Here is a 17,735-nt window from a genome sequence, read left to right as displayed (position 1 = left end):
TTTCATCCTCGCTTGATTCCTCCTCCATCGATTTGGACTTGGAGCGAGTCGAGGGGGCGCTATAGGCTTTTGGGGCCTTAAGCTTGTCATCTTTCATGAGGGCTTCGAGAGCGGCGATACGGGCCTCAGCGTCTTCGTCGGCCTTCTGCATGGCGTCTGCGCAGCGTATTGCTGCTTTGACGCGGCGTGCGTGTATCTCCTGAAAGATGTAAGTCTCCACGCCAGCCTGCTGAGCGACAAGCAGCAGCTCATCCTTCCAAGCACTGAGGCCATTGCTGATCCTCTTGGTGTTCCTTAACACCGCGTTGCTAGACGGGCCGGAACGTTGATCCGAAGCAGTAGCGTCTTGCTGCATAGCAACAGTGCTCATAACCTAATCGAGATTGGCGGATATGCGAGGCTGTAGTCGTAGGTGACAGACACAGGCACGCAGGGCAGCTGCAGATAAGACTTGATTCGAATAGGGGACAAGAGTATAGCACTCTTGCCAGCTAAGACTAAACTAAAGGTCACGTGCATGAGTGCTGACGTGGCAGAGAGATAACAGCGGAAGCAAGTGATCAGGGGATGCACTTGAATTCCTAACAGTATGCGACGCAGCGAAACGTGGATAGTCGAGGACATGCGAATTGAGCAGTGGGCTGTGGCTGTCAAGCTAGATATAGGAGAAGAACGTGTGCATAGAGGTGACTTCAGCTGAACTTGATTTCAGCTGGAGAAAACGTGGTCTTTCGCGACTCCTTCAGAGCCTAATGATTCGACTTCAGCCTATTCAGCACATGCATGATGATGCCTCCTGAGATGTGTCTGTTCGCAAAAGATCCCAAATGGACTTTAGGTAAGCAGATGACTCGTGGACTTGCGCAGAAAAGTGGGAATGTATTAAAAGACAAGGTGATACTTGGACAGGATGTTAAGCCTGATTAGTCTGGATGTTGAGAAGACAAAGCTACATCGATGGTGTAGCTTCAAATGAATTTAAAGTCGTAGAGCGCCGGGAAGTCTGCTCCAAGGAGATCTCCGGGTGCAATGTAGTTGCCTTCCTTCGCATATTGTGTGAATTTGCTCGGGTCCGGGCCACCCTCAATTTCGAGCCAAGTGAAGGAAGTCTGTGCAAGTGCAGATTCTGGATCGGATGTATGCATAGGCTTAAACCCTCCAGGAAACCAGGCTTCAGGATCGCCTGTGAACCTCACAAGTTGGTACTGTGCCCTAGCAAATGCCCCCCAGGCGCGCCCGAGATCAGCATGGCCAGGTTTACGGAAGCCAGGTCCCTGAGTCGGTCAGCAAAGCAGCTTGAATGATTGGAAATGACAAACCAACGTGACTGTGCAATTGTTAATCAGAATGAAGCCAGGGTCATCGGCGCTGCGCCGACCAGGCGCGAGAATGTGAGCATACGATCTTGTTTCGCTGGATGGAATGACAATATCGCTGTGAGTAATGACTTGATTGGAACTCAAACCAAAGATGAAATCGGTGATCCCAACGATCAGGGACTTGACGACGAACTGACTGCCCTTGCTACCAAAGAAGGTATCTTGCTCGCCAATCAACTGGCAAGCATACACCCCCTGGTTGAAGCCAGAGCTAGTCAAAGCAACCGCTTGAGAATCTTGACCACCTTTGTTTTCAATGATAAGGTTGTAAAGGTTGATTCCATTGCCGTTGGCTATCACGGTGGACGTGCCGACCAGATCCTCAAATTGACCCTTTACAACGTGCCATTCCGAGCGGATTCTGACCACATTGTCCCTGTAAGAACAGATGTTCGTGGTCTAGTGTCAGTGGCGTTCTGAGTCAGAATACAACGATACCTCGCCAAAGATCTGGATGCCATCGCCTGAAATGGTCACATTTCCTGTGTATAGGCCTGAACGAATGAAGAGGCGCTTGTGTTCAGTTTTCAGGGCAGCGTCAATACCTTCTTGAACCTGAATGTGAGCACAATTGAAAGACATATGAGCCATACAGTCATGTAGTCGCCTTCTCCTGGCCTTCCAGAGACAACAATCGCGCCATTTGGTGGCTTGACCCTAGAGATGACCATGTCCTTCTCTGTGCAGGCGTAATCATAGTAGGCGGCAGAGATGACAGAGGCCAAGCCTGCCCAGAAGCTCAAAGAAACGAGCATTTCAAGCGAGTGTGATGTGGATACTAAAGACTCTCAGGACGGGGCTTATCCCCTTTATAGTCACTTTTCGCGATGAACCTCTACCTGCAGCCAGTTCCGATGCACAAAGCGAGCAATTATTTGTGTCTCGCTTCAGAGTGGCTAATTATAGCTCGCAGCCGGGGGTAGAATAAGACAAGAGTGCCAGCAATGGCCCAGCAGTGCTAGTAACGCCAGCATTGGAGCAGTCTTGATTCTCGTGCGCTGGCTGACAAGCAAGATCGCTTCATCAATCGGAAACAGAGGACAGACAAGGAGGATCAACAAGCTCTTGTATGGCCATACTGATGGCGGCTACCTCCATTTCTGGATGCGTCGCAGCTAGATGATGCCGCCCCTGATATCGGTGGGGTTCGACTCAGCCTTGAGTCCCTGTCGAGTCACTGTAGTCAGAGTAGAAGAGTGTCGTCAGGGGCCCTTTCACGTGAAGCCAACTCGCACGCGCAATTCTTGCTCTTGGCTTCAACTTCAGAAAACGGAACAAGACACAGGCCAGCTACAGCGTAGGCAGAGGCATTCACACCGTGTCCTGCCCTTCACCTGCCCATCGCAGACGCGTTCAACAAGCCTACACGGTATATATTCTCCAAAATGGACAGTGAAGCGCGTTATGTCAACCAAGAGCGTCGAGCAAACTTCAAAAATAAAGGTCTCTTCAAGGGCGATGAGCTGCGCAGGCGTCGAGAGGAGCAGCAGGTCGAGATTCGAAAGCAGAAGCGGGAAGAAAATTTGACCAAGCGTCGCAACTTGGCGACCGTGACTGTGTCTGACGATGAAGATGAGGAGCAAGATATTGGACAGCTCGAGTCGCAGCTCCACATTGAGTTGCCACAGATGATTCAAGGCGTCTTTTCAGACTCGGTTGATGTGCAAGTAGAGGCAACCACCAAGTTTCGCAAACTGCTGTCGAAGCAGCGTAATCCGCCCATCGAGAAGGTCATTGAGTGTGGTGTCGTTCAGCGGTTCGTGCAGTTTCTCACAAGCCCGCACACGCTTGTCCAGGTACGCTATCCTACATACGCGTGGACTTCACTAACAGTAGTTTGAAGCAGCATGGGCCTTGACCAACATTGCATCCGGATCATCAGCCCAGACCAAAGTTGTGATTGAGGCTGGCGCTGTGCCAATCTTTGTGCAGCTCTTGTCGTCTGATGAAAGTGATGTGCGTGAGCAGGCTGTGTGGGCGCTCGGCAACATTGCAGGTGACTCGGCCGAGTGCCGTGACTTTGTGCTCAACTGCGGAGCACTGCAACCGTTGCTCCAGCTACTACACGACTCCAAGAAGCTGTCAATGCTTCGCAATGCAACCTGGACGCTGTCCAACTTTTGTCGTGGCAAGAGCCCACAGCCAGACTGGGCCACCATCTCGCCCGCGCTGCCCGTGCTGGCGAAGTTGTTGTTTTCCGTGGATGAGGAAGTGCTTGTGGATGCCTGCTGGGCTGTCTCTTATCTGTCTGACGGACCGAATGAGAAGATCCAGGCAGTCATTGAAGCCTCTATCCCACGCCGCCTTGTGGAATTGCTTGCCCATTCTGCGACAAGCGTTCAAACGCCTGCATTGCGGTCAGTTGGCAATATTGTCACTGGTGACGATATTCAGACACAGGTCATCATCAACTGCGGTGCTCTCCCAGCGCTGCTCAACCTACTGGGATCGACCAAGGAGGCTATCCGTAAGGAAGCATGTTGGACCATTTCCAATATCACTGCCGGCAACTCTTCACAAATCCAAACAGTCATCGATGCGAACTTGATGCCACCACTCATTCATCTACTGGGCAGCGCCGACTTCAAGACCAAGAAGGAGGCTTGTTGGGCCATCTCAAATGCTACCTCTGGTGGCCTTGCCAACCCTGATCAAATCAAGTACATGGTGAGTCAAGGGACCATCAAGCCACTGTGCGACTTGCTTGATTGCCTCGACAACAAGATTATCCAGGTTGCGCTCGACGGTCTAGAGAATATCCTCAAAATTGGCGAGGCCGAAAAGTCACAGACTGGTGGCCAGAACCGATTCGCCCTCTACATTGAAGAGGCCGGTGGTATGGAGAAGATTCACGCATGCCAAAACAATGCGAACCAGGAAATCTACCAAAAGTCGTACACCATCATCGAACGCTTCTTCGGCGACGAAGATGAGGATGCCGAGGATGCTGAATTGGCACCACAAGTCAGTCAAAGCGGTCAGTTTGCGTTTGCTCAAGGCAATGCGCAGCAGTCGGGCCAGTCATTCAACTTTGGCGATGGCGGTATGCAAATGTGATGCGCTACGTTGTTTTCTCCTGCATTCTTTGCTCAAAGAGCACGGCTGTAGACTCGCTTCTTGACATGCACTCTCTTTCTCACGACTCATTCGTCGAACACATTTGTTTTCCCTCGTACCGAGGCTGGCAGTCAAGTGTTTGCAAGATGCAAGCCCGCCTTTTTGCTTACTATCCTCGCATTTACATCTACATTGACTCATTCATCTCCAAACTAGTCTAATGCTGCGCCTTGGTTTGCCAACTTGTCTGCCATTTCATTTCCCTGGATGCCAACGTGAGCTTGCACCTTGAGCAACTTGACTGTTCCCTTTCTATCGACGATTGCATTGAGGCATTCTCTAATCAGTTCGACATTCTCTACTGGCGCGCCTTTGCTATTCAGCCAATTGTTGCGCGCCCATTTCTGATGCCAACTCGTCAAGCAGGAGATGCTGTACTGCGAGTCAGAGTAAACGACAATATCGAGATCCTTTGGCACCTGTCGCACTGCTTCAAGAATGGCAGTGAGTTCGGCTCGTTGGTTCGTTTGTCGTGCACCCAGTAAGCGGCCGGCAAAGTTGGCGGGTGATCCTTGGTGGTGGTAGATACCGTAGCCGGCTCGAGCATGATACTGACCATTGCCTCGACACGAGCCATCTGTATAAATGACGATAGCTTGTCGTTGGCCAGAGGGAATACGATCATTACCTTGGAAATCGTCTTGCGTGAAGTGCGAGTCGTGATGTTTGGGGCCTTGCACATCTGCAGCTGGCGCAACCTCGAGGTTGCCAACCTTCAGAGCTTCTCTTTCCCTCGCAGGCGCAGGAGGCTCAGGTCTATTCGGTTCAGGCTTCTTCAGCTTGGCTATATGGCCATGCTTGTATGCGCCATTCACTTTGAGATACTGCGTTGCTTCGGCCTCTGTTGGGAAGGACTTGAAGAGCGCACCAGGAAATTGGCTGGTCTGCCGTTCGCAGTCGGCCCACGAATGAAAGATGCCAGTTTGGTGACCACGAGCTACAGCATAGACTTTGTTCTTCTTTGCTTTGCCCATGCTTAAGATTTTGAGCGTGTCAAGCAGTGACTGGAAGCTGAACAAGCGGCGTTGTTCAACAGAGCAAGGGTGAAGCTGCAGATGCACGCGTTTCAGTGATTGACGAGCGGGTCAGGAGAGCTTGAGCATCTGCAATCAGTGGACAACTATGCAAGATCAAGAGTCTGCGCAGAGCAAAGAATTCTCTTGTAGTTGTGTAGATTCTGAAGAGAGATTCAAGCTTGGAAGTCTTGGTAGGACAGTACATGTAGAACGGCTGTTCTGCACTCGGCCAAGCCAAATCCTTTGATTTACGCAATCGAACACCACGAACAGTCTGCGAACAGTTCGAGTCTGTTCGACCATGGCTGCGATTGCCAGAACCAAAGGATTCGTCCTTCCTTCTTGACCCTGCAAGCTGACTGGCAAGAAATCAAAGACGTATTGGGCAGAGAAAGAGAAAGGTTTCAACGTAAGGCTAATGATACTGGATATAAAGCTAGGCAGGCGCTTAAGATTCGATTGATCTGAAAGAGTATCACCAGGCACACTTCGAGTTAGTTGCATGGCACGTTGACTTTGATGATCACTTACATTCATAGCTCACTTCTTGCCCTGGCCAGAGCCAGCGTTGGAAGAAGGGCTGTTGCTGCTGATGAAGTCTGCGGCGGCGTGCACGTCCTTGAAAGACTGGTGGTGGTTGTTGGAGTATCCATCCGTCTGGGCCTTGGCTGACTCCCAGCTGGTGTAGATGCCAGGCTCCCTTCCGCTGCTGACTGCGTAGTACTTTTGGTTGTTGGACATGGCTGCTGATGATGGGTTGCTAGAGACAGACTGCTGGATTATATAGCCATAATAGCCCCCACACTGAGATACGGGGGTCAGCACGTGGACTCGCGTTAAATTCAGGGACAAAGTGAAGCAACGAAAGGCTACGAAGGCTACGATACAAAAAGGATACAAACGGGATACAAATAGTGTTCAAAAGGAGAATGCAGCTCGATCGCCATGCACAGTACTCACGCCATCACTGTGCACATCAGATTGAGAAGAAGCAGAGCGATAGCCAAAGTTGCTCTCCGTAAAGCTGCTCACCATGCTCGAACCCAGCTGCACCCAACCAGCCTCAAGCTCACTCGATTCCTGCCAGAGTCCACGGTGTGCGAGATAGGCAGCGGCATCCAGACCGATGTTGTGTGTCTTGCGTTCGATTGCCTTGACTGTCAACACGACTTTACGATCCTTTGCAAGATTGAGACACGCACGCACCAGGTCGCCATTCACAACGGGTTTATGTTTTGCATTGCGCCACTTGTTGCTTTGCCATTTCTTAGCGTGCACCATCAGGCAAGCGAAGGCGTATCCAGAGTCGGTACAGACTTCCAAGGCTGTATGCGTAGGACAGGCTGCAATGGCCTTGAGGATGGCAATCAGCAGGGCGCGTTGCTTCGTGAGCGCATCATCACGAATACGACCATAGAGATTCTCCAACTTGGCCGTCGTCCCATAGTACACGCTATAACTGGCGCGCGCCGGCCAGACTCCGAGTTCTGGGTGAGGGCTCTTTTGGTAAGCAGCACCGATATATGCGCGCATTCCACCGGTATGAGGACGTTCAGCAGGCATAGCGACTTGCGTGGGTGGTAGGGCGGTTGTTTGTTTCTTCCCCGCGAGTGCAGCAGTGCGCATCCAAGCTTCTGCTTCAGCGAGTGAAGGGAATTTCTGAAAGTCGCAGTGGGAGAAACCGTCTACTTGGCGCTTACAGTCTTCCCAGGTTGTGTAGAGGCCTGGGACGCGGCCCTGTTTGACTGCATAGACTGCAATGACCATAGCGCACTAGTCTTCACAATAGACTCAAAACGAGTGATGCCAACGAGCGTGGAGGTGTGATGGGGTGTGTGGTGGTTGAGGTGGGAGAGATAACGACAGCACACAATTGACACTGCAACTTGACACAAAGGCTGAAGCAATCATCATTGAATCATGCCCTTTGAGCGGGATCTCTCGACTTTCTTTGACAAGTCCGCACAGCTACTAGAAGCCTTCCCTGATGTATGCTTTATTTGAAGTGTCTTGCTAGTATCTAACTTGCTCTTCTGCTAGGCAATCTATACACTCGACTACAGCAAGCACGATGCCACCCGCTCTAGCATCACGGCGCGCTTGCATGACGACGCAGCAGGTATCTGCCTTAAATTCAAGACTGATAAAGTATTGGAACTAGGACGCTTGATGGTTGGTAGTACAAAAGTATCACAACGACTCGCGCAACTCGATGAGGAAGCGTGGGATCGGCAACAGGCTGCATTGATGCCCGGTACTGGTGAAGCGCAGGGAGAGTCAGAGATGAAGGATGCGAGTACGCCTGTTGCGTCGGGGGAGGCTGCATCCACAGCATCAAAGAAGAAGAGTAAGCCTCACAATAAGAAATGCGAGTCTAACAAATGCACAGAGAAGAAGGGTAAAAAGTAACAAAAGTCGCGACGCTTCTATAGTACAAGAATATGGATTCTGACAACTGCTTACTTCTAAAAGTCCTCCTCAAGACTGAATGCATGTCCATCCGTCTTTTCACCCTCACCATCCTTCTTCTGTGTGCCTGCCATGACACCCGCCTTTTGGTAGTCACCGACACGCTTCTCAAAGAAGTTGGTCTTGCCAGCGAGTGAAATGTTCTCCATAAAGTCAAATGGATTGCTGGTGTGATAGAACTTTTTGTTGCCAAGAGAGACGAGGAGTCGATCAGCGACAAATTCAATGTACTCGCGCATGAGCTTTGCATTGATACCCAATAAGGGGCATGGTAGGGAGTCTGTGAGGAAAGCCTGCTCAATCTCAACAGCTTCAGTAATGATGTCTTGTACCTGTTGCTTTGAAGGCTTGTTCTTCAAGTGACTAAACAAGAGACAGGCGAAATCTGTGTGGAGACCCTCGTCACGAGAGATGAGCTCATTGCTAAAGGTGAGTCCCGGCATGAGACCACGCTTCTTGAGCCAAAAGATGGAGGCGAACGAGCCAGAGAAAAAGATTCCCTCGACAGCAGCAAAAGCCACAAGACGCAGTGCAAAGGTAGACTCGTCGTCTGCAATCCAGCGCAGTGCCCAGTCTGCTTTTTGCTTGATGCACGGGATTGTCTCGATTGCATCGAAGAGGTGCTGCCGTTGAGCTTGTTCCTTGATGTATGTATCAATGAGGAGGGAGTAGGTCTCTGAGTGGATGTTTTCCGCCATGATCTGGAAGCCATAGAAGCATCGTGCCTCTGGTACTTGGACTTCGTTGGAGAAACGCTCGAGCAAATTTTCATTGACAATGCCATCACTGGCGGCAAAGAAAGCGAGGACGTGGGAGATGAAGAAGCGTTCGTCGTCGTTGAGCTTGTTCTCCCAGTCGTGCAGGTCCTTGGAGAGGTCAATCTCCTCGGCGGTCCAGAAGGATGCTTCTGCCTTTTTGTACATTTGCCAAATCTCGTGATACTTGATGGGGAAGAGGACGAAGCGTTTCTTGTTTTCGGCGAGGAGGGGTTCTTCCTGCTGTGCGAGGAAGTCGCGCTCGTCCTGCTCCTGCTTTGCCTTGAACTTTGCGACGGCATCGGTGGTGCCTGCCTTTGCGAATGCGGACTTGAGTGACTTGACGGATGCCTGTACGTTGAGGTCTAGTGTGTCAAGGGCTGATGCTGCGACCTTTGAGGGTGTGATGTCGATGGAGGGTGCCATCTTGTGTGTGTATGATGGATGTGGATGTGGATGATGGATGGGTTGAGGGAGGGGAGGGCGCGTCTTTAGAGGAAGCGAGAGAGAGAGGAGAGAGGAGAGACGCGTTTTGTTGTGGGAAGGAGAAGAAGAGAAAAAGAGACGCGAGCCAGGAGGAGGAATGGGCATTTGTTATTTCTACAACTACAGTCCATAGTCTACCATCTGCTACTTATCTTTCCATCTATCTACTCACTCATATATCTATTCTACGTTCTATCTCTCCCTCCTCCCTTCTATGCTGTATCTTCTGCGGCTGGATCTGGGTGGCGAATTCGGGTTAGGCTAAGTCATGCAGCAGCAAATGAGAGAGAGAAAGAGACGCGACGCGACTGATTCTCCTGGCACGCGATGGATTCTGCTATCAGATGATCGAGACACTGTAGTAGACAGACACAGCGTCATCAAGTCTACGATGCAGTCTCATACAGTCATAGCTTCACACTCTGCACCGTCCGCCCCTGACACACAGCCAGCCGACTCCCATCACCAAGCCAACTCAGCGAATTCACCTCACCCTCCCCATGCCACGCCAGACTCGGCTCCTTGATTCTTGAGGCCGTTGTCGATGCTGCTGCTACCCCCGCCGCACTGCCCACACCCGCTTTATTCAAATCCCAAATCAACACTTGCTTATCGTCGCCACCTGTAGCCAGCAAATGCCTACTCCCAGGCTGCCACCCAATAGCATTGACAGGCCCACCATGCGCATCCAGCGTCAAGAGTGCTTGTCCTGGTTGTCGAATATCCAAGATTAGCACCACACTGCTATCTGCATGGAAACTCGCCAGCAAATTTGCATCGTGTGAGCACGCAGCTAGCCGTAGGAGAGGTGACATTTTACCTTCTTGGCTAGGACTGCTGCCGCCACCTGTTGCTGGATGTGTTACATGCGTCGTTGCAGGGGTCGGTGAGGTGCCTGTGCCGGGACACTCATACAGGATGGTGGAGTGTTCGAGCGCACGCAAATCAAACAGTCGTACTGATCCATCTGCGCCGACACTTGCAAAGATATCGGTTGCATTGCACGTAAAAGCAACATCAAACACTTCCTTGTCATGTGCAATGAGTTGCGTTTTCGCCTGTCCCGTATTCAGGTCCCATACGGTACAGGTGGTATCCACAGATGCCGTCACAATCAGTGATGGATCCATTCTGTTCCAGTCAAAGGACGTCAATGGCGCAGGAAAGTCTGCTTTCGTCTGCTTCGTTAGTCTGTGATATACCTTGCAGAGGAGGTACATTGCCGAGGAGAGCCTGTTGACGCAACACATCAGGCTTATCAGACCCACTTGTTTCTGCTGAAAAGAGACGTAGGTACTCAGCCGTGGTTGCAAGGAGTGCCGGTTCTCGTCCTTCTGGTGTAGGCTCCCAAAGTAGTTTCGTGGGTGGGTAGGGTAATACGGGTCCTGACTCTGCTTCTTTGATGAGTTCACCATCAAGACCATGACCTAGGACTTGCAACTGATTTGTCAGTCAATGCGACGAGCACCATGGAGCATCAACATACGCGATTCCCTGCATCATCCGTGAATGAACCAACGGCAATCTTGCCACGCGCACCACCAGCACTCATAGCATAATCAAGCGCATAGCACGGCCATGGCAGTCTCGCCGAATATCGCCTGCCACTACTAGCACCACCGCTGCCTGTTGCGTGCTGAGGAGGGGCATGTGGAGGTGGGACACCGAATTGCTTGCTATACGACGCAGCCGAGAAGGAATTTCGGTGACTTTGCGGTATATAGCTTGCTCGGCTATAGCCCTGCTGAGCCATCTTTTGGCCTTGACCGTCTTGGCCACCCAATTGAGCGCTTGAAGCTGTGAATGTTGGGTACTCCCGTTGCCGGTTTCCATCGCGCCCGTTGTCGTTCAATAAATCTTGTTCAGATGGGAGAGAGAGGAAATGCTACACAATCCTAGTTGTATCCTCGAGCCACTCCTGTCCGCCCTTCAGTCAGCACAGAACTCTCCTTTCCAACAGATTCGTCTTCACCACGCTCTTCTGCCATTGCATGATCCGCACCTAACCCTGTCCATGCCTTTTTATTGTTCAAAAACGCAGCAGCAGGACTTAAGACGCCACCAACGAGACCGAGCTGTGTATCACTGGATACCTTGAGCAACGCAGCATCAGTATCTGTTGCGTGAGAAATGGGTCGCATGGGCCGGGCTGTGGACGCATAGGTTCCCGTCAATAGACTGAAATGCGGTGCATCCATATCCACCTCCTCCACATCCTCTTGTGGCGTATTCGCTTCAGGCATCTGCATCACCTGCGCAAAATCCGTCGTCCACCGACCCGTCCAGGCAACAGCTTCTTGCGGTTTCGCAGCCAATGCTAGCAACAATTCAAAAGGCGTTGCAATAGGTTTGTAGAAGGCTCGACTGCCTTCCATCAAAATGGCATGCTCGCCACAACTCACAAGCACAAACAAGTCAACTTCTTGGAAATTGGCCATCTTTGCAGGATTCAACTTGCCCATTGCAAAGAGGTATGGTTTCTTGCCAGCTTGTCGAATGCGTCGTTTTAACTCTGTAATGAGGGGCGCATAACCAGACACGCCTAATGTACCAACCACAATGCCAATGACGCCTGCATCGCGTGCTTTTAGGACTGTAGCATACCGTCTTCTGAGGGCTGCATTTTGTAGCGTTTCTCCCTTGAGTGTACCATGTATTGGGTGATAGCTGTAACAAGACGCAACGAGCGCCGTGTGTGTCATGAGTGTCGTCGTTAGCGTTGGACTCGGTGGGCCAATATAAAATAGTGTGTAATCATCCAGTGTCTTGCCCTCCTGCAGCGTGTACAGACGACCAGGCAGCGTCGAAGTCCTGCGAGACTCCTGTGTCTGTAGTTGCAGCAAGGTCTCTACGACCTGATACCCTGCTTCTCTCAATCCAACAGCGACAGCAGGCTGTGACGACATGTACGTTGACTCCGTCACCAGCAATAGTGGCGACTTTCTGGGCAATCGCCGTTCTGCTTGCTCAACAAGCTGTTTGATATCAAGCGGATACCGTCCAAGTACATAAAAAATGGGCAGCTTGGCAGTCGGAGACAAGCACGCTCGTCCGAAATGAACGAGTGCTTGCGCATCGACATGTTCGGCTGCAACTTCATCCACGCAGCATGAACCATAACTCGTATCGCCCAAGACGTAAAAAGCAACAGATGGCAGACGTCTTTGCAGTGCAGCTGTCACTGCTGCAGCGTCTTTGAGCAAGTTATCGGGGAATTGAAGTGCGACACGGCGATAGTCTGCTGCTGCGAGTTTTGCAGCACATTCATCGAGTTCATAGACATGTCCCAGGTCAGCTGCTGCTGTAGCAGGTGTAGCATCTGTTAGATCGAGCTCTTGCTGTAACACAGCTTCATCGTCATTAGAGAGCGGCACTGCACTCGACAAGGATTCTGACATGAGGTGGTCAGCCGACAAATCTAGCTGCAACAAATCAAGGTCACTTTTTACAGCTTCTATGCCATTCAAGCAGGCCAAATATCACAGAGATAAAGTAAACATGGCAATCATCACAATAGACACAGAAGGATGAGGAGAAGAGGAAAGTGTATGTTTCAAAGGTGTATAGAAATCGGCATTTACTTGGGGGCCTAGTAAAGTTAGCAACCATATTCAGCAAGCAGAACCATACCTCCTTCACGGACATGGCCATCTCTTCGCCCATAGCAGCGACAATGGTCACGAGCAAGTCCTTGCCATCGTCAAAGTCAGCCTGGATCTTATCACCAAGCTCGCCTTCAGGAACACGGACGTCATCCTTGGAGGTACCGTCGTTGGTCATGAGGTTGAGGAAACCATCATCGACATTGACGAGCTGGTACTCAGATCGGATGACATTGGGAACATCCATGTTGTGGGTGGAGGGGGACAGGTCCTCGAGCTTCTTGCCTGTGAAGATGTCTGTGGCAATCAAGTGCACCTTGGCGTGTCCGTGCTTGCCGGTCTTGGAGGTCGACATGTCAATGATCTTGCAAGGGCGGCCCTTGATGACAACGTGACCGTTCTTGCGCAGAGCAGAGCACTGCATAGGGAAGGTGAGCGAACCTCCGGCATTTCCAGTCTCGAAATCTGCGTTGAGCTCTGCTTCCTCAGCTGCCGCGGACATGGTTGAAGTGAGTGTTTTGGGAAGGGGTGGTTGTTGTAGGAGAGGGTGGTGTGAAGAGACCTTGTTGGCTCGATGGTGCTGCCTGTGGTGCTTTGACTTCTCGCTCTGAGACTGCGAAAATTTGGAGCGCACGTGAACTGGGCCGTGGGAAGAATGAGTCCAGTATAGACAGCATAGACCGAACCACGTATAGAGGCAACTGCCATCTCCCGGGCTTCCGGCCCAATGCCTGGCATGGACGCTCTCCAGGCGATACTGGCCAGCTCAAGTCTCGTCAAGTCCAGCTCGGCCATCAAGACTGCCTCCCCAGACTTGGCTGCTCCTGCTGCTACTGCTGCTTCGCCTACAATTGACAATGCTGGCCATCAAGACGAGGCTGTGCTACGGCTCGTTGAGCTCAAAAAGTCACTTGAAGCATGTGATCAGATCTTGGCGCGTGTACAAAAGGATATGGCTTCATTTCAGACTGATCTGGGTGCTGTCTCTGCAGACATCCAAACCCTGCAGCAAAAATCAGACCACCTCTCTGTGCGTTTGCAGCGCAGAAAAGATGCTGAAGCCGTTATTGGACCGGCAGTTGACCAGAGCATCCTCTCACCCGTGCTCATCAAGCAAATTTTGGAGGCTCCCGTTGATAAACATTACCTCAAATACATTGAACAGCTCGAAAGCTTTAGTTTGCATGAAAGCAAGCAGTCGCAGATAGAGACGAGCTATCCAGCTTCTGAGGTCGACAGCCTCTCCAATGTTGCCGTTGCAAGGATACGCGATTACTTCGTCAATCGCATCAAGGCATTGCGTGTGCCTCAAGCCAACGTTCAAATCATACAGCAAAGCGGTCTGCTCAAGGTGCGAAAGTTGTATGATTTTGTTGCGAGACAGCATACAACTCTGTCAGATGAACTCATGCTAGCATACTGTATGACCATGAGATGGTACTACAATGCCTCCTTTGACCGTTACCAGCGCGCATTGACCAAGGTGCCGATTCATGCACTTGCCAAACAAGACTTGCTTGGGGCAGAGGAGGTAACACGTTCGATGGGTGGCATGTTCCAGAAAGCTCCTCAGGCACCGTCAGTCTCGACTTCTGTGTTGGCGCTCGGTACGCGCGCCAAGTATCTGCACGACACCACAAGCGGCATCATCTTGGCGCACCTTGCCGAAACCAGCAAAGAGCCATACTTTCTCGAACGCGTCTTTCGCTCCTATGTCGTTGCCCTGATTGAGAATGCATCAGTTGAGTACTTGTTTATGCAAGAGTTCTTCAAGACGAAAGCACCGCGAGTCGTCTCAGACCAATTCAGCAAAGTGATGGAACCACTCCTACAGAGCGCCACTCAATTTGTTACAAAATTGATTGACGGCTCGCTCGATGCACTTGCTCTGCTGCTCTGCATCCGTGTTGTTCAAAGCTGTGGCTTTGCGCTGCAAAAACGCAAAGTCGCCGGTCTTGGCGGATTGCTCGATGGCTTGCAAATCACACTTTGGCCGAAACTCCAACAAGTCATGGACCAACACGCTGCTGCACTTAAAAACGCACCTGTGAGTCTTGCTGCTGTTCAGGCGTCAGCCCGTGAACGCCAGCCACTGTCACTGACCCGCAAATTTGCCGAATTTTTGGCTGGTATCCTTCAGCTTTGCCGAAGTAGCAGTAGTGGCGATAGTGCTGGCAGTGCACCAGGCGCACAAGCAGAGGAACCCGTTCAGCACTCGCTTGATCGGCTGTGCCATGACTTTGAGGGGACTCTTGCACGCATGGCTGCGGCGTGTGACCCCAAAGTACGGACGGCCTTTCTATTTCGCAACTACTTGCATGTCTCTACCACCATTGAGCAAGCGACTGGTGCTATGGCGGAGTCACACAAGGCACGCTTCAAGCAAGTGGTGGATTCCCTTAAAACTTAATTGTACACTAAGACAAGTTGACGAAATTGAAGCTGGTGCTCCTGTGCGCCTACAAGACCGCCTCATAGAGTGCGAACAGTAACGTGATACTGCTGCCAATGATCATGGTCTCCGTACCGACCGTCATCTGGATGAGTGCAAGCTCCTTGATACCAAAGTACGAGGCCCATGTCGTGTTGTATGCAAGGTAGACCAACAGCAACTTGGCAACAGCGAATGTCACAGGGTCAGCGACATACGAAGCCTGTGTTGGCTTACGACCACGACGAGGTGTGCTGTCAGCGCGCAAGTTGAACAAAATGGCCAAGAAGAATGGAATCAACTGGAATGCGTACCACACCAGCACTGGCTTCCAGAATTTATCACCAAGGAGGAAAACAAAAACATCTGGCAAGCTGATGGCACCAAGTCCTCCGAGTTTGACTTCCCAAGAGATTGGGATTAGTGCCTTGGCGAGACGCAGACCCTCAATGGCGATACTACCCAAGGCCACGGTCGAAACGCGTGAGAGAGAAGCGCGGACGTTGTTTGGCAGCGCCGAAACATTCTTGGGCAGATTGTTGGCGTTGAAGACTTTGCTGCTCGTGTCATTGGCCCATTGAGCCACCTTGGCGGGCGACACCTCGATCTCATCTGTTGCATTGTGCAGCTCTTGAGAAAGTTTGTTGACGCGCTTCGACACTGACTTCTCGACCGTCTTGAGGAGTGACTTGCTGTTGAAGTCGGAGTCAGAGTCTTCACTGTCAGGTTAGCATCGACACTCGCAATCAGGATCATACGTTGCGTGCGCGATCGACTTGCGAGCTTTTCTGGCAGTCGATGGCGAGGCTGGCGAATCGAAGTGCTCAGCCAGCTCGGGAATATCCTCAAGGGCAAGCTTCTTCGAATCGAGGTAGTTGGAGAGTCTATCCTCGAGTTCAGGCTTGAAGCCGCTCGCGTCCAGGTTCAGCTTTTCGAGCATATCCTTGAGTTCTTGTTTTTTGAAGTTTTTGAGGGACATCTTGGAGGTATTATACAGTCGAACTTGAGACAAGTTTGCAGCTTGATTGAGGGCCGATATGGGCGAGGACCGTGTGCCTTGGAAAACGAGCGTGTGTCGTCTTGGGTGAAGAGGGCGATGTTGGCGGTCGCTTTGTTTTGATTTCGTCCGCGGCCACAACAAGCGACAGGAAAGAAGGCCTAGGGCAGCTATGGGTCTATGAAGAATCCACGCAGCATAATTGAGCAGGCAGCTATCATCAGGAGACCTGTCTCCGTAGTTGTGCATTTTTTTCTTCTCCAATTTTTGTGACTGCATCAATTTGGGCCCATAGAATCATAGATTCATAGATCTGTGTTCAGTGTCTTGTCGTCCACTTCAAGATCGATATCTAGCAAAGCTGCAGCTGCTTACTTGAGCATCACTACTTTGATGAGCGCATCTGCCCGTGCTGGCTCAGGCTTACATATCAAAGGCTTCTCACGAGCTGTGTTTCGTCAATCTCTCATTGCATTGTCCTGGCTGCCACCAGTCATCTTCTTTGAAAATCATCTCTACTCTGTCGCTTCTGTCGAAGGCATCTCTATGAAACCCACCTTCAACCCGGAGTCGAATCTCATGCGTCGAGATCTTGTGCTAGAGGACAAGACTTGGACGTGGCGGAAAGGCACTAATGGCAAAGCTCTCTTCAAGCGAGGCGATGTCGTCACATTTAAGTCACCCTTAACTACAAAAGTAGCAGTCAAACGCGTCACTGGTATCGCAGGTGATATTGTCAAGACTAGACCGCCGCGCGAAGGACGTGTTGTGACTATACCTGAAGGTCATGTTTGGTATGCTTCACAAGCTAAGCCTCACACGCTAACTTCAGGGTCGAAGGCGATGAACAATTCCACTCGCGCGACAGCAACGAGTACGGGCCAATTGCCATCAACTTGATTGAAAGCAAACTGACCAAAATCATCTGGCCTCCAAGCAGATTTGGTGACATCCCAGAAGGTGGTCGTGATCCTCGCATCAGCAAGCGCAGGATGAATACCGAGGGCAACGCGTCTGATTGGGAAGAACGTACTTTCCACGCTTAGCTGCACAGTACTTTACTGTAACCCATACGATTTGGCACCCATCTCAAAGAGCCTCGACACGGCTCTGCCAATGGCAAATTTGACATCGCTCTCGCCAGCACCGCCTGTTGCTAAGCTTGCTGGCAGTCCCGTCGCACTCCATTCCATTTCTCCAATGAATGTCGACATCATGCTCGAGCTTGAGCCGCCTCCTTTTCTCACGCTCATCTCCTTTGCCGCTTGGACTGCTTGCTCTGGTGGTACAATTTTGGAGAACATGTCGAATAGAGGCACAGAGGATTGACACACGACGCGCGTTTTCGTCTCATATGCAAGGTCAATCAGGGTGATGAAGCGTCGAATATAGTCCAGCTCATCCTCTCTGAATTGCCGCAGCCCGGATAAATATAGCACGCTTGCTTTATTACACAAAGCATAATAGTCGGACGACCCTAGAT

At 51.1% G+C, this 17,735-nt stretch overlaps 11 protein-coding genes across 11 annotated transcripts; 4 read left to right on the top strand and 7 right to left on the bottom strand.

The window, feature by feature from the left end:
• Positions 1-602: 602 nt before the first annotated feature.
• Positions 603-2,576, bottom strand: BCR37DRAFT_376666 (pectin lyase fold/virulence factor). The gene is made up of 4 exons (XM_040868649.1): positions 1,973-2,576; positions 1,818-1,934; positions 1,320-1,778; positions 603-1,274 (listed from the first exon to the last, which is right to left on the bottom strand). The coding sequence occupies exons 1-4, from the start codon at positions 2,132-2,134 to the stop codon at positions 969-971; spliced, it is 1,044 nt and encodes a 347-aa protein (XP_040727306.1). The 5' UTR covers positions 2,135-2,576; the 3' UTR covers positions 603-968.
• Positions 2,450-4,542, top strand: BCR37DRAFT_205140 (armadillo-type protein). Its single transcript, XM_040866380.1, has 2 exons — positions 2,450-3,175; positions 3,216-4,542. Exons 1-2 carry the CDS (start codon positions 2,765-2,767, stop codon positions 4,434-4,436), a joined length of 1,632 nt encoding a protein of 543 aa, XP_040727305.1. The 5' UTR covers positions 2,450-2,764; the 3' UTR covers positions 4,437-4,542.
• Positions 4,543-6,430: 1,888 nt separating this feature from the next.
• On the bottom strand, positions 6,431-7,279 carry BCR37DRAFT_390918 (Caulimovirus viroplasmin-domain-containing protein; the record flags this gene model as incomplete). The annotated part of the gene is made up of 1 exon (XM_040870931.1): positions 6,431-7,279. One exon carries the CDS (start codon positions 7,277-7,279, stop codon positions 6,431-6,433), a length of 849 nt encoding a protein of 282 aa, XP_040727304.1.
• A 100-nt stretch (positions 7,280-7,379) lies between these two features.
• Positions 7,380-7,995, top strand: BCR37DRAFT_376663 (uncharacterized protein). The gene is made up of 3 exons (XM_040868648.1): positions 7,380-7,501; positions 7,553-7,859; positions 7,902-7,995. The coding sequence occupies exons 1-3, from the start codon at positions 7,433-7,435 to the stop codon at positions 7,919-7,921; spliced, it is 396 nt and encodes a 131-aa protein (XP_040727303.1). The 5' UTR covers positions 7,380-7,432; the 3' UTR covers positions 7,922-7,995.
• Positions 7,901-9,268, bottom strand: BCR37DRAFT_376660 (ribonucleotide reductase). The gene has a single exon (XM_040868647.1). It carries the CDS (start codon positions 9,160-9,162, stop codon positions 7,978-7,980), a length of 1,185 nt encoding a protein of 394 aa, XP_040727302.1. The 5' UTR covers positions 9,163-9,268; the 3' UTR covers positions 7,901-7,977.
• Positions 9,269-9,422: 154 nt separating this feature from the next.
• BCR37DRAFT_376659 (WD40-repeat-containing domain protein) lies at positions 9,423-11,034 on the bottom strand. The gene is made up of 3 exons (XM_040868646.1): positions 10,709-11,034; positions 10,441-10,662; positions 9,423-10,400 (listed from the first exon to the last, which is right to left on the bottom strand). Exons 1-3 carry the CDS (start codon positions 10,973-10,975, stop codon positions 9,630-9,632), a joined length of 1,260 nt encoding a protein of 419 aa, XP_040727301.1. The 5' UTR covers positions 10,976-11,034; the 3' UTR covers positions 9,423-9,629.
• Positions 11,035-11,117: 83 nt separating this feature from the next.
• Positions 11,118-12,620, bottom strand: BCR37DRAFT_401886 (putative diphthamide synthesis protein-domain-containing protein; the record flags this gene model as incomplete). The annotated part of the gene is made up of 1 exon (XM_040871864.1): positions 11,118-12,620. One exon carries the CDS (start codon positions 12,618-12,620, stop codon positions 11,118-11,120), a length of 1,503 nt encoding a protein of 500 aa, XP_040727300.1.
• A 130-nt stretch (positions 12,621-12,750) lies between these two features.
• BCR37DRAFT_376657 (translation protein SH3-like domain-containing protein) lies at positions 12,751-13,763 on the bottom strand. The gene is made up of 2 exons (XM_040868645.1): positions 12,853-13,763; positions 12,751-12,811 (listed from the first exon to the last, which is right to left on the bottom strand). The coding sequence occupies exons 1-2, from the start codon at positions 13,324-13,326 to the stop codon at positions 12,800-12,802; spliced, it is 486 nt and encodes a 161-aa protein (XP_040727299.1). The 5' UTR covers positions 13,327-13,763; the 3' UTR covers positions 12,751-12,799.
• Positions 13,517-15,626, top strand: BCR37DRAFT_376655 (uncharacterized protein). Its single transcript, XM_040868644.1, has one exon. It carries the CDS (start codon positions 13,552-13,554, stop codon positions 15,232-15,234), a length of 1,683 nt encoding a protein of 560 aa, XP_040727298.1. The 5' UTR covers positions 13,517-13,551; the 3' UTR covers positions 15,235-15,626.
• BCR37DRAFT_390911 (uncharacterized protein) lies at positions 15,284-16,234 on the bottom strand (the record flags this gene model as incomplete). Its single annotated transcript, XM_040870930.1, has 2 exons — positions 15,284-15,974; positions 16,014-16,234. 2 exons carry the CDS (start codon positions 16,232-16,234, stop codon positions 15,284-15,286), a joined length of 912 nt encoding a protein of 303 aa, XP_040727297.1.
• Positions 16,235-16,687: 453 nt separating this feature from the next.
• Positions 16,688-17,199, top strand: BCR37DRAFT_342150 (peptidase S24/S26A/S26B/S26C; the record flags this gene model as incomplete). The annotated part of the gene is made up of 2 exons (XM_040867419.1): positions 16,688-17,046; positions 17,085-17,199. Coding segments are annotated over 2 exons (474 nt in total), but the record flags the coding sequence as incomplete, so codon positions are not given.
• Between the last annotated feature and the right edge of the window lie 536 nt (positions 17,200-17,735).

This window comes from Protomyces lactucae-debilis, assembly GCF_002105105.1.
Source record: "Protomyces lactucae-debilis strain 12-1054 chromosome Unknown BCR37scaffold_3, whole genome shotgun sequence".
Taxonomy (NCBI): Eukaryota; Fungi; Ascomycota; class Taphrinomycetes; order Taphrinales; family Protomycetaceae; genus Protomyces; species Protomyces lactucae-debilis.
Note: the sequence above shows the minus strand (reverse complement) of the source record. Positions and strands in the feature narration are given on the sequence as shown.

Excerpts from the sequence above, each read along its gene's own strand:
- BCR37DRAFT_376666 (XM_040868649.1), bottom strand. The coding sequence starts at position 2,134 with ATGCTCGTTTCTTTGAGCTTCTGGGCAGGCTTGGCCTCTGTCATCTCT. Across the intron at positions 1,935-1,972 it reads GAGAAGGCGACTACATGACT|GTTCAAGAAGGTATTGACGC; the intron begins GTATGGCTCATA and ends GCTCACATTCAG. Across the intron at positions 1,779-1,817 it reads GCATCCAGATCTTTGGCGAG|ACCACGAACATCTGTTCTTA; the intron begins GTATCGTTGTAT and ends CACTGACACTAG.
- BCR37DRAFT_376660 (XM_040868647.1), bottom strand. The coding sequence starts at position 9,162 with ATGGCACCCTCCATCGACATCACACCCTCAAAGGTCGCAGCATCAGCC.
- BCR37DRAFT_376655 (XM_040868644.1), top strand. The coding sequence starts at position 13,552 with ATGCCTGGCATGGACGCTCTCCAGGCGATACTGGCCAGCTCAAGTCTC.
- BCR37DRAFT_376659 (XM_040868646.1), bottom strand. The coding sequence starts at position 10,975 with ATGGCTCAGCAGGGCTATAGCCGAGCAAGCTATATACCGCAAAGTCAC. Across the intron at positions 10,663-10,708 it reads CGGATGATGCAGGGAATCGC|TTGCAAGTCCTAGGTCATGG; the intron begins GTATGTTGATGC and ends CTGACAAATCAG. Across the intron at positions 10,401-10,440 it reads AACAGGCTCTCCTCGGCAAT|ACGAAAGCAGACTTTCCTGC; the intron begins GTACCTCCTCTG and ends CTAACGAAGCAG.
- BCR37DRAFT_376663 (XM_040868648.1), top strand. The coding sequence starts at position 7,433 with ATGCCCTTTGAGCGGGATCTCTCGACTTTCTTTGACAAGTCCGCACAG. Across the intron at positions 7,502-7,552 it reads TACTAGAAGCCTTCCCTGAT|GCAATCTATACACTCGACTA; the intron begins GTATGCTTTATT and ends CTCTTCTGCTAG. Across the intron at positions 7,860-7,901 it reads CACAGCATCAAAGAAGAAGA|AGAAGAAGGGTAAAAAGTAA; the intron begins GTAAGCCTCACA and ends ACAAATGCACAG.
- BCR37DRAFT_376657 (XM_040868645.1), bottom strand. The coding sequence starts at position 13,326 with ATGTCCGCGGCAGCTGAGGAAGCAGAGCTCAACGCAGATTTCGAGACT.
- BCR37DRAFT_205140 (XM_040866380.1), top strand. The coding sequence starts at position 2,765 with ATGGACAGTGAAGCGCGTTATGTCAACCAAGAGCGTCGAGCAAACTTC. Across the intron at positions 3,176-3,215 it reads GCCCGCACACGCTTGTCCAG|TTTGAAGCAGCATGGGCCTT; the intron begins GTACGCTATCCT and ends CACTAACAGTAG.